Here is a 12,191-nt window from a genome sequence, read left to right on the forward strand (position 1 = left end):
TCCCGGTAGAGACATGTACTGCTCTCCAGGATGAGACGTGGCTTTCCTTTGTACTTTGAGTTTGACTTGATTTCTATACCCCATCACGGTCTGGCGGCATGTCAAAACGAAGTTTCGTGTTATTCGTTCCCTGGTGGCCGTTGGTCTTGTCATCTTTGCTTCTTTCCCTTTTTTCCTTTTTTTTTTTTGGAATCCGACTTGTACTAGGCCAGTATACAATAGTCTTGATTTGCTCTGAGCAGTCATGTCCTACTCGCACCCGGCACATATGGTAAAACTCCCTGGTAGAACAAGAACGGGCACCAGCCACGTGAAGTGTACGAACCCGATGAGTAAGCTTACTTAGACTCTTGACTGCTACTTCTCCTAGACAATCATACAAGATAAGTGAAAGTGAAAACGCAAGTCAAGCTTCTGTGAGATCGTGAGGTGATCGTAAGACAGTTTAGATGAGAGATGCCAGTGGTTAACTCTTTCTGAGTCAGGTAAAATTCATATTGATACTACTTGCAGAAATTAGACATGCACAGATTGTACCAAGTACGGCATACTAATTGACAACATCACACATCAGCGAAGGTAACATATGGTGGTAAAGTGATACTTCATCAATGAAGAGGCCAGAAAAGAGGTGATCAAGGTGATATACTCAGACAAACAATACAGGCTGTTCGTTGATAGACAGGACGCCAGGCAGATTGTCTGATAAAGGAAATCAATACGGATTGAAGAAAGAGGACTCATAATCACGGCTATGTTTGCAATGCCAAAAATGATCGATGTAAGGTCACCCAGGAGCCAGCCGGTCAATCGGGGCTCGATCCTTTCATTTTTTTTATGACGCCGCGACGTTTCAGAATCAAGGTTTTGGCCCCTACATCCGGAGGAAGGGATCTGGAGAGGCGAAGAAATGATCCAGGGCGACCGGACACTGATCCTTTCTCTATCTTCTTCGACTCTGAAGCGCAGCTGGCTTTGGCAATCTGATCTTGGTTCGACCTGCTGTGCAGTATTCCATCACAAGCTTGAAAAGCTCTCGAAATCATACCAAAGGGGGAACAATCCACAGCGCCCGGCTCCTTTTAATACCACGATTGATTCCGCTGGAAAAATAGACACAGAACGCAAGTTGGTGGATTCTGTTGGCTATCGGCGGATGGGAACACCATCACGAGCAGGAGGAGGGCTCACGCTGGGCTCGTTCCCTTCCTTGGCTGAATCGTCGGCGCCCTCCGAATCATCCACGCTAGTTCCACGTTGTAGGTAGCTTGCTTCCTTCACGGGGCTCCGGCTCTGAAATCCGATCGAACCAGGGTGACCACTGATACTGCCAGGGATCTGTTGGCCTTGAGAGCTTGCGCTGCTACCATTACTGGCGGCAGTGGAGTTGTTTGCACCGGGGGATGTGGCAGTCAGATGTGGGATGTTCTCCGGAACAGGGTGCTTAGAACCGATATTAGTGACCCCGACATCCGAAGCTTTACCGGCTTTGCTCAATGCATAATCGCCCGAATCGAAGTATTTCCGTTCCTAGAAGAGCGAAGACGTTTAGAGAGCGGGACACCCTGAAGAAGAAAGAATGTAGGAGATGAAGTAACCCATACCTTGAGCTTGTTCTGAAGCAGGTCTTTCTTGGTGGGCATTTTACCGTAGAGACGAAGCAGTCGTTGTTCGTCGGGGCTCAAGGACTAATAAAAATTTAGTTAGCTCTTCCCGGATGCAATATTTTATAGAATATAGAGAGAAGGGGCGGACGATATGTTGTGAGGACACTTACGCTGGTGTCCACCTTGTTCTGTTGATGAGGATTCATCTTCAAGTATTGCTGAGTGGAGGTGGGGAAGTGCAAGTTAAATCAATCAATCAATCAATCAATCAAGAAAATGAAGATTTCAGTTTTCGATGTTTAAATGTGTTATTGGGGTGAGGAAGTAGTAAGGTAGATAGATAGCTAGTAGTTGCTGTTGGAGCGAAGTATGAAGTAGTCGTATGAAGGCGGGGCGGCGGAAAATATGAGGGAACAAGACAATACAGACAGGAAGAGTGAACGTTGGGCGTCGAAAGGATAAGTCGGAAGATCCCTACCGAATGCGGGGAAAGGAAGGTTTAAGTCTTATTATTGTTATATTCTGAGAAACTGAAGAAATATAATTAAGAATAATCGAGAGGACAAGTAAACGCTCAGATGATGGAGCAGATGATGGTGGTATTATATCGTACGTAGTTCGGACATACGATCTCTGCCCAATAATAATAATCAACCATGATGATGCCTCCATGCTGGTCCCTTGGATCAGGGAGTAAGATAGTAGATGAGAACTGCACTGTACTGGAGTCTACTCAACAACCCAAGAGGAAGATCAACTATGTATCTAAGCATCATATTATATTCATTTCTTTGTAGAGAGCGGTACATGGTTATCGATAAGAGGGGTTGGCTCTTAACTTGCTCAGTCTTCGGGGGGTATCTGGCTGTAAAAAGTTCATTGTTCAACATCTACAGCTTGAAGAAAAATCGCTGAATTGATACATACTCATTGCCTAGGCAAATGACTACCTTCTGTTCACCCCAATGTGTAAATTTCGTCACCATTCGGACTGGAAGATGGACTCCAAACCCCGCCGTTCACTGGATCCATACCCATCCTACCTTGTCCAGTGAGCTTTGTCTTCCGCCTAGAAAAAGACTTTCGGAGTTCATCCCCCATCTCTCCATTCGTTTCATCTGAAAAAGAAACCCCCCCAAAAATGTCTCATCAGAATAGTGTACCGTCGGCCAGACAATTGACCTTTGTGGTCGAACATTTGGACCCAGAGCTGGGTCCCTGGTCAGCCTTAGAATACGGCTGTATTGCGCGGGAGTCGCATGCGGTGGGAGCAAGATTTCTTCTCAGTTCTGTGCCGACCTCCTTGCAGCTACCAGACGACCTTGCCGCGACACAAGGTCTGGTGGTTGAGCACCGTAGTGTCGAGGAGATCTTCGCAGACCGCAAGTCCAAGGTCTGCCTGCTAGACCCTGCGGCCCAGGTCGAATTGAGTCCCGAAGATGGAGACATCTTCGATGTTTTCCTCTTTGGTGGCATCCTCGGTTCGTAGTTTCCCCGTGGCTATTCTTGATGCCGTGATTTTACTTGGTCCGACTCGAGGAAATGTGCTGACTTGCTGGTCTCCTCGCCAAGTACAGGCGATGATCCGCCACGAGGTGCGTTTGATTGAACAACGTGCTTTCGCTGACAGAGTTACTGACCATGGATATAGATCGTACATCAGAGCTGAGAAAGAAAGGCTATGTCGGAAGACGTCTTGGTCCTAAGCAGATGACTACTGACACGGCCGTGCGAGTGACCCGCATAGTGGTTCAAGAGAAAGGTATCAGATTGCGTGTGTCAACTTGACCCATCTTTCATCGATGTTAACTATGATCAGTGCCACTGGAGAAGATCGAATATGTCGATTATCCCGAGATCATTGTCAACAAACATGAGCGGACCGAAATGCCCTTCCGTTATGTGAAAGGAGACGATGGTCAACCCATTATGCCGACTGTATGTCTTTCCCGGTGTTGAGCCCCAAATGTATAGAGACGCTGACATACACAGGGTATGGTTGACCTTATCAAAAAGGACGCTGACAAGGCTGTAGATGACCTTTTCTGATCTGTGAATGGTGGCAATTAACGGAGCAGGACGGTACAGTGGATAATTGCTCGTTGAAAGGGTACATAACAGAATGATCGACTGCATAATACCCCTGCCCAATCGCTTTTTCTAAGATGTAGGTCTCTACAATTTGGCGTTTCTTAGGAATGGCTATGGATGGCTATTTTAATCTGCGATGCATGGATGGGTCAATTGGCTTCTGTTTCAGCCTAGTTCTTCCATGCTACCTATATCTAGGTGCAGCATTCCCACATTGTTCCTGTACCGTGAGAGAGATCTTTGACACCACTGCGAAAGATGTATATGTATCAGCCATTCAGTCTCGTGTTTCTTTCTTGCTTTAGAGAACAATTCCTCGTATGTCTCGTATTCCATTCATCAATCCCAATCAATAGTGTCTATAGATGGCCCGAAATAGGGCATTCAGCCCGCAAAGAGTCTGTACCGTACAGGTACGGCTCGGCTGACCATAAGGTACTGTACCAAAGTCCCTTTTGCCTACAATGGAAGTAATCTATCTAAGGTACGGAGTACTTACTTGGGTGCAATAAGGTTACCGTACTAGATTACAAATTACTGTCAAATACAATACATGACCATACCGTACTGTACCGCTGTCCAAGCCACGCCATCCAGATCGATTTGCGCCGTCATCGCCGTTATTAGAGCTACTTTTAGAATGAGAACTACCTCTCAGGTACCTGACAATAATCAGCCTCAATAGACCGTCCTACACCCTCGACCAGTTGACCTGGTCCAACAATCCTGTCCTCCCTCACTAATCAGTGTGATTGTTTTGCTCTTCTGTTCATACTGCTTTTTTGTCTGGGTTGCTCTAATATTTCTATCATCGTTTAAGTTCGGACCTCCGAACGGCCGTCATCCTAATTATAGGGAGACCGTGAAGAGAATCGCCCTCCCCATGATATATTGAGCGTCGCGTTCAGATCCCTCGCAGAACCATTTCCCGCATAAATACTTGATCTGGTTCTGCACTTTTATCAAAAGAGCTTCAGCCTACAGTCCCTCGCCCTGGTCACTTGAGATGCTCTTGACAACGCCCTCATCTCGAGGGTCAAGGACGCAGTCGGGCATCGCGAACGTTTCGTCGTGGGCCTTGTCGCTACTCCTCCTGCTCAGTCCGCCCCTAGTCTCAGCCAAATCTGCTGCAGACTATTATGTACGATCATTGCCTGGTGCCCCAGAAGGGCCCTCGTTGAAGATGCATGCCGGGTGAGTTCCAGTGTTTGAGGATCTGATACAACCAAGATGCTGGCTAATAAGATCTGCGCATGATCAGGCATATCGAAGTAGATGCCCAGAATAATGGCAACCTTTTCTTCTGGCATTACCAGAACCGTCACATCGCCAACCGCCAGAGAACAGTGATCTGGCTGAACGGCGGGCCAGGATGCAGTTCGATGGACGGCGCTCTCATGGAAATCGGTCCATACAGACTCAAGGATAACCATACACTGGAGTACAATAATGGCTCATGGGATGAATTTGCAAACTTGCTTTTCGTTGACCAACCCGTCGGGACGGGCTTTAGCTACGTCAGCACCAACAGTTATCTCCATGAGCTCGATGAGATGTCAGCTCAGTTCATCACCTTCCTGGAGAAGTGGTTTCAACTGTTTCCTGAGTACGAACGTGACGATGTAGGTGCCCTCATATTTCGTGCCTGATGATTTCCGTGCAACCTTTCTGACTTGTCATCAGATATACATTGCGGGCGAGTCGTATGCTGGTCAGCATATCCCTTACATCGCCAAAGCTATACAGGAACGCAACAATAAGATCCATAATGACCAGAGTGCCCGGTGGAATCTTCGCGGCCTTGTGATCGGTAATGGGTGGATCTCTCCGGCTCAGCAGTACCCCTCTTACCTCACCTTCGCATACGAGGAGGGTCTTGTTACGGAAGGGAGCGGTCTCGCCAAAGATCTTGAAGTTTATCAATCCGTCTGCGAATCGAAGATAAGTGCATCACCGAACGCCATAAACATCAGAGATTGTGAGGAGGTTTTGCAACAGATTCTGGCGCGCACGAAAGATACAAATAAGCTGTGTCACAACATGTACGACATCCGCCTCCGAGATACGTATCCGTCGTGCGGAATGAATTGGCCCACAGACTTGGTGGACGTGAAGCCCTACTTGCAGCGCCCGGACGTGGTTCAAGCCCTGAACATTAACCCCGAGAAGAAGTCCGGATGGGAGGAATGCTCTGGCGCGGTGAGCAGTACCTTCAACGCAGCGAACTCGGTGCCATCTGTTCAACTACTACCGGACCTTCTCGAGTCCGGCATTCCCATCCTGCTATTCAGCGGCAACAAGGATCTCATTTGCAACCATGTCGGCACGGAGCAGCTGATCAACAGTATGAAATGGAACGGTGGAACTGGCTTTGAAACCTCCCCTGGTGTTTGGGCTCCGCGTCACGATTGGACGTTTGAAGGTGAACCGACCGGTATCTACCAATATGCCCGGAACTTGACCTACGTCCTCTTCTACAATGCAAGCCATATGGTACCTTACGATCTACCTCGCCAGAGCCGTGACATGCTTGACCGCTTCATGAAGGTCGATATCGCCAATATTGGCGGGAAGCCGGCGGATTCACGAATTGATGGAGAGAAGCTACCGCAGACCTCCGTAGGCGGCCACCCGAACAGCACAGCAGCCGAGCAGCAAGAGAAGGAGAAGATCAAAGAGACAGAATGGAAGGCCTACGCCAAGTCTGGCGAGGCCGCCCTGATAGTCGTGATAATCGGTGTTACGGTCTGGGGTTTCTTCATTTGGCGCAGCCGACGACGCAACCGCGGCTATCAAGGAGTCTACCAGAGGGACGTTGGCAGTGGCTCTATTCTGGAGCGCTTCCACAACAAACGCTCCGGGCCCGCCGATGTGGAAGCGGGCGACTTTGACGAGTCCGAACTCGACAATCTTCATTCACCAGGTCTGGAGCAAGAACATTATGCTGTCGGGGATGACAGTGATGAAGAGGGTCCGAATCACCAGCCTGCCACGAAGCCAGGAGGCGCTCAACCATAGATGTTGCTGGTCGGTTGTTTCGGTTCCATATTTATTGTCAATTTTGCGATAAAGTTGGTTAGCTCTAGCGTGTAGTCAACTACAATGCATACATAATTTTCTATCTAATTAAAGTTCCATTGCCGCCTCGAAGCGGACATCTAGTGTTGAAGTAACCTTGGTCATTGTATATGCCATTCGACAGTCGCGCAAGGTCTGCTTATTTGTGCAACTCCGTTTAACATCAGGTCTATCAATATGTGACCTTTCCCAATGGTCATGTATGAACCTCAACCTAGCCTAAGTGTAATGAAACATTTACCTCGTGAGAGTCCACACCTTGACAGTGCCGTCATCAGCGGTGGTGATCAGGACCTCCTCGTCTTCTGCACTCTCTGTCCGTCCACGATCTGCGCGCTTCGTCCAAGTAACGTGGTTGATTTCGTAGATCCCATGGGCACCGTCCACCGTGGCGATGGCTCTCCATTCACTTCTAGGAGCAGGCGGAGAGTCCGCTGCTGTGCCGTCCGCCGAAGTAGGAGGATCCGTCTCCATGGACTCTGCCGTCGAGTCGACGACCAAGCGCTCCTCATACACCACGATCCGACCATCCGCCCCGACAGATGCCAGCAGACCCGTCCGCTTGCTCCATGCTACCGTATAGATAGACAGATCGTGCGCCTGCGGTAGAACGCACTCCTCGTCCCAGAACTCGTCGGACCCCGTCGGACGGATGATGCTCGGGATGCCCGAGCCACCAAACGGCGATGGCTGGGGTTGGTGTTGTTGCTGCTCCTTCGGTTGCCGTCTCCAGATCCGCACGGTACGGTCGTCAGAGCACGAGACGAGACGAGGACCGGAAAGCGCATGCGCCTTCTTCCACTGCATGGTGGGCAAATCACCATCCGCCAAGTCCGTTGGTGCGGACGGCACATTCTCTGCGCCCTCCCAGTCGACGCACCATACCGTGCCCTGGTGGCCCTTGATGCAGGCCACCTGGCCCCAATCATCGAGATCCTCCCGCCACAGCCGAATGGTATCGTCGTAGCTGGCACTCGCCAGGCACTCCTCGACTGGATGCCAGGAGACGCACTTGACATCCCCCTGGTGCTCCTGCATGACCGCCACGGTCTCAAAGTTGTTATCACCGTCGTCCAGATCCTCCCAGATCCAGATCGACTTGTCCCGCGAGCACGTTGCCAGCAACATCCCGGACGGCGACCACGACACCGACTTGACCTCGCTGTCGTGCCCATCTAACAGCACGGCGAACCGCCACTCCTCGTCATCCTCGTCGGCGGCGGAGCCATTGTCGATTCCTGCTGCCCCATTGCCATTTGTCAAGTCATCCGCATGGTTCCGGGTGTCGGCATGGTGGCTAAAGGCCCAATCCTCCACTCCATGCTCCGTCTGCCCGTAGCTATCCCAGCGTCGCCAAATGCCGACGGTCGCATCAAAGCTGCCCGTGGCGAGTACGCTTTCCCCCTTGATGTGCGGCTTCCAGGCGCATGTCCTTACGCTGCGCTTATGGCCGCCCGATATAGTCGAAAGAAGCCGGAAATTAGTTAATGAGTAGACACGGACCGTTTTGTCGGAGCTGCATGTCGCAACGATCGGGAGAGTGGGGTGCGGTGCGGTCAGCCAGGTACGTTCGGGCGATGGAGGAGTGAGATCCGATAGGAGAGACAACTGGGCGGATGATTCGGCTGCCATGGCCATATATTGTAAGCCTTTCTGATATATCTCTTCCTTTGTTCTCCCAACGCCTTGTTCTTGCGTTGGGGCTGTGGCTGTCGCTGTTGTCTGTGATCGGAGACCCGGAGAGACAGAGCGCAGCAGGTGGGGTTCTTTAATAGTGGATCATTGATAGAGGTGGGTTGCTCCTCGCTCCGACATAGCAAATTCAACGGAGAAACTCCCTTCGGTGTTATTACGTCTATTTAACTTGCTGTCAGATGGCCTTGGTGTAGATCGATTTGTTATGTCAAAGAAAGTGAGACTCACGCGTTAACAGACGGGGCGGATCAAAAACTACAGACTGTCACGACTGCACAAATTTCTTCGTTTCTCATTGAATCATTCGTGGCATTATGCTTGCACTCAGGATCTAGTAATTGTTGGGGAAAAAAGGGCAAGAGAAAACCAAACCAATAGGTAAAGATAAATATCCAAGAAAAGATCCATTGAGGCAAAATACCAAACGCCTTCATACTCCTGTTCCTGGGCCTACGCCTTCCTCCAATATCTGTTCGTAGACCATGCCATGGCAGAGCCAGTCCACCTCTCGAACCTTCTCCAGTTCCTCAGTCAGTTGCCCAACTTCGTTGACGAACTCCGGCATGCCTGCCCCCGCCAGGCTCTGGCTTGCTGTAGTTGTTGCTCGTACCCGCTCACTGGCGCTTGAAGCGCTCAAACGAGAAACGACATGAGCGCGAAGGCGAGACAGGAGGAGTCGGGCCACCGGGTCGGTAAAGCTTGTTTGCCCAGAAGCCATTTGGCCTGATCCTGATGCGATATCTGACCCCGAAGATGACGAGGATCTTGGCGCGACAGGATTACTTTGAACTTCGATCGATGCAGGCGAAACTGCAGCGCACGCCATAGCCACAGGCGCCAAAACCCGCCGGATTGTCGCTGAAAGCTGAGCACTCGCGCTCGAAGGCATGGGATGCGTCGATTCGAGGATTGACTGCACTCGATCGGCTTGAATATCGTTGAAGTCTAGAGATAAGATCCGGTCCGCTTCGGCCTTCCACTGGGACCGTACATCCCGCTTAAGGAGGTTTTTCGCTGTAAGCAGAATCGAGGCGGTGGCTACGATTCTGAACGCTCGCGCATGCATTTTCCCCAGCCGCTGACGATCCAGGTCCAGAGTCTCAGGAGTGAGGTCCTCGGATACAGGCGCGTTGCTCAGGACAAGGTCCACAAGACCTTGTGCATAGATCTTGGGAGCCGGCGGGTGAGGCTCTCCATTGACATTCTCAGGATCACGCTTTTGCATCTCATCCACGAGGATTTTGCGATTCGTCCGCCAGAATCGTCGGCACTTGCCCAAGCTAATAGATCCATCTTGTATACCCCGCTGAAAAGTCCTTTGCTCGTACCCGGGAGCCTCTTGTATCAGCTGCGGAGCAGCGACCTGGATCATGAAATTGGTATGATCCAGAGACAGCAGATCTATGAGGCCCATCAGCCTCGCCAGACGGTCAATAGCATCGCCCGAGGAGTCCTCGGCGAACGCCTTGACCGCAGCATCCCGATAAGGGGCGCAAAGCTTCGGCAGAATGTTCTTCATAAAATCGAAAAATCTATCATATGAAAAGGTGCCAGCTTTGCATTGACCCTCCACAAGTTTTGGGTCGAGTACCTCGCTGATCAGGACGTGGAGTGAGTTTCCGGGTCGCAGCAAGCGCAGCAGTCGATCTTGGATCACTGTGGCCATGGCCACCATCCAGTTTGCACCCATTCCAGCATCTACATCTTTGCGCATCATATCGCACATATGCTTCATTATCTGCTTGCGCGGTGCCGTATACTGTGTCTCCTCGACTTTGTACTCCTTGTTGATGAGAAGCTCGTGTACCAGGGCGCGGTTATCAGGGAGAGCAGTAAGCACTTGAGCAAACCGCTCATGCGGAGAAATCCTTTGCTTATCCAGCTCGCGAAAGATTGGACTTTCCACGTTGTTGAAGCTCTCGCTGAGTGGTGAGGCCACGCTCTCGGTCAATGCCTCCGCCGATGAGGGAGCTACTTCGGCAGATCGCGGGATGGCCTGCTTGGAAGTTGTACGCTTCCTCTCCCGCTTGGCTTTCTTGAGCGAGTTCCGCACCATCTGCATTGCCTTTTCGGAGCCAGCCAGACGTTTCAGCCTGGCAAGGAGTAGAATTTGATTCTGCCTGATGCCTTGCCAATAGTCATCGGCAACACCACCGGCGCGGTCATCTTTGACAGTCTGCCATATCAACTCTAATTCTATGAACTGAGCAAGCATGATCTCGATCAAGACGCTAGAATCGTGAGTTTTCCAAGCATGAAATGCCGAGAAAAATACGCTGTACGCCTCACACAATGTTTGAAGATCGGTCGATATCACCATCGGTGAGTGGCATCCCGACGAAAGTATTGGGGTGATCTGTTCAAATTCTTCAAGAAGCTCACCGGCTTTGGAAATCAGGTCTTGTTCCTGTTCACCATTACTGCTCAGCACTTCGGCGGGATGCGTCACGATCAGATAGCTGCTCAGAAAAGTGCGAACAGCACCTCTTCCTCCCACTGTCCCACTTTCCATATCTTGCAGTCCGCAAAGTCGAAGGACACGTGCCGTTGCAGATAACACGTTTTCGTCTGAGAGCATGGCCCCCACATCTTCAAAGTTCATGGTACGGATGCGGTTAACCGTGAGGTCGAGACTTCGAAACTCCTGCATGACCAGCTTCGCGTGATGTGCCCGCCAGACACGTTGAATTGTCCTTGCGGCTGCGTCCCGAGTTAAAGACTTGGTGACCACCTGAGCCATCTTTTTCTCCTCCGTCGCTGGGAGGCTACTGGTGCGATGACGCCGTTGAGTTTGCTGGTAAATCAACCGCCTTTTCTCTGCCTCTGCGAACTTTTCCGCCATTTCCAGCCGGAGGCGAGCGTGCTCCGCAGCTAATCTTTCTCGGTTGTCTTCAGCCTTCTTCTTCGCACGGCGAACCTCCTCTTCGCACTTGGCGGTAATCTGCGCAAGTAACCGCTCGCGTGACTGCTGAGCAGCAAGCGCTCGCTCCTCTCGTTGGAGGTTTTTGTTGGCAGCGGCAAGTGCAGCACGAAGCCTCACCTTTTCCGCATGCAACGCACGGTCTGCAAGCCTCGCCTTTCGGTTTTCCAAAATCGAGGTTCGCCGCAGATGTTGCGCAACGTGGTCGGCGGAGGATGAGCCATTGGAAGAGGTGTTAGAATGGTGCGAATGTAGGGATGAGATCGAGCTCCGACGAGATGATGTCGCAGAGGAGCGTCGCGCCAAACTCGACTTTCGCGAGAATCGGGCAGCGATCCGAGTGGGTAAGTTCAGCGGGGGCTTCTGCTCATCGGGGAGCATGTCCACGTCTGGTTCAGTCATACACTCTGGCGCAACGGTTGGCCCAGCATCGGGAAGCTGTATTTCGATATCTGAATTGCGACGAATCATGATCTGGGTCGCCGACGCCGTTTATTGCTGCATTCAACGAGACGGAGGCAGAGGGGGTTCTTGGTGGAAATGGCGGGGCGTAGAAAGGATTGATCAAGCGGTTTCTATTTTCAACTATCACTCTGCACGGCAGACTTATTGTAATACCATCTCCAGTTACTCGCTGACCCCTGCGAAAGCGAACATGAAAGGAGGGGAAGTGAGTTGAAGGAATTAAGTCTTGAAGTCAAAAGACTGGGACATGGCCAGGGAGCGGGAAGATCCGTGCTGCGTTTCAGAATAGAATGCTGGGGAGCAGAGAGGAGGGAAGAGAAAGGCAGCAGGAAGGA

At 51.0% G+C, this 12,191-nt stretch overlaps 5 protein-coding genes across 5 annotated transcripts; 2 read left to right on the forward strand and 3 right to left on the reverse strand.

Moving 5' to 3' along the window:
- Positions 1 to 1,146: 1,146 nt before the first annotated feature.
- Positions 1,147 to 1,813, reverse strand: Aud_008658 (endosulfine family protein; the record flags this gene model as incomplete). Its single annotated transcript, XM_043293528.1, has 3 exons — positions 1,147 to 1,530; positions 1,605 to 1,688; positions 1,778 to 1,813. 3 exons carry the CDS (start codon positions 1,811 to 1,813, stop codon positions 1,147 to 1,149), a joined length of 504 nt encoding a protein of 167 aa, XP_043149463.1.
- Positions 1,814 to 2,748: 935 nt separating this feature from the next.
- Positions 2,749 to 3,656, forward strand: Aud_008659 (SAM-dependent methyltransferase; the record flags this gene model as incomplete). Its single annotated transcript, XM_043293529.1, has 4 exons — positions 2,749 to 3,088; positions 3,259 to 3,369; positions 3,427 to 3,545; positions 3,600 to 3,656. The coding sequence occupies 4 exons, from the start codon at positions 2,749 to 2,751 to the stop codon at positions 3,654 to 3,656; spliced, it is 627 nt and encodes a 208-aa protein (XP_043149464.1).
- Positions 3,657 to 4,704: 1,048 nt separating this feature from the next.
- Positions 4,705 to 6,716, forward strand: kexA (serine-type carboxypeptidase kexA; the record flags this gene model as incomplete). Its single annotated transcript, XM_043293530.1, has 3 exons — positions 4,705 to 4,892; positions 4,960 to 5,320; positions 5,382 to 6,716. 3 exons carry the CDS (start codon positions 4,705 to 4,707, stop codon positions 6,714 to 6,716), a joined length of 1,884 nt encoding a protein of 627 aa, XP_043149465.1.
- Positions 6,717 to 7,013: 297 nt separating this feature from the next.
- On the reverse strand, positions 7,014 to 8,414 carry cia1 (iron-sulfur cluster assembly protein CIA1; the record flags this gene model as incomplete). Its single annotated transcript, XM_043293531.1, has 1 exon — positions 7,014 to 8,414. The coding sequence occupies one exon, from the start codon at positions 8,412 to 8,414 to the stop codon at positions 7,014 to 7,016; it is 1,401 nt and encodes a 466-aa protein (XP_043149466.1).
- Positions 8,415 to 8,901: 487 nt separating this feature from the next.
- Aud_008662 (IQ calmodulin-binding motif domain protein) lies at positions 8,902 to 11,862 on the reverse strand (the record flags this gene model as incomplete). The annotated part of the gene is made up of 1 exon (XM_043293532.1): positions 8,902 to 11,862. The coding sequence occupies one exon, from the start codon at positions 11,860 to 11,862 to the stop codon at positions 8,902 to 8,904; it is 2,961 nt and encodes a 986-aa protein (XP_043149467.1).
- Positions 11,863 to 12,191: the final 329 nt, after the last annotated feature.

Source organism: Aspergillus udagawae (assembly GCF_001078395.1).
Source record: "Aspergillus udagawae IFM 46973 DNA, scaffold_6, whole genome shotgun sequence".
NCBI classification, from domain to species: domain Eukaryota; kingdom Fungi; phylum Ascomycota; class Eurotiomycetes; order Eurotiales; family Aspergillaceae; genus Aspergillus; species Aspergillus udagawae.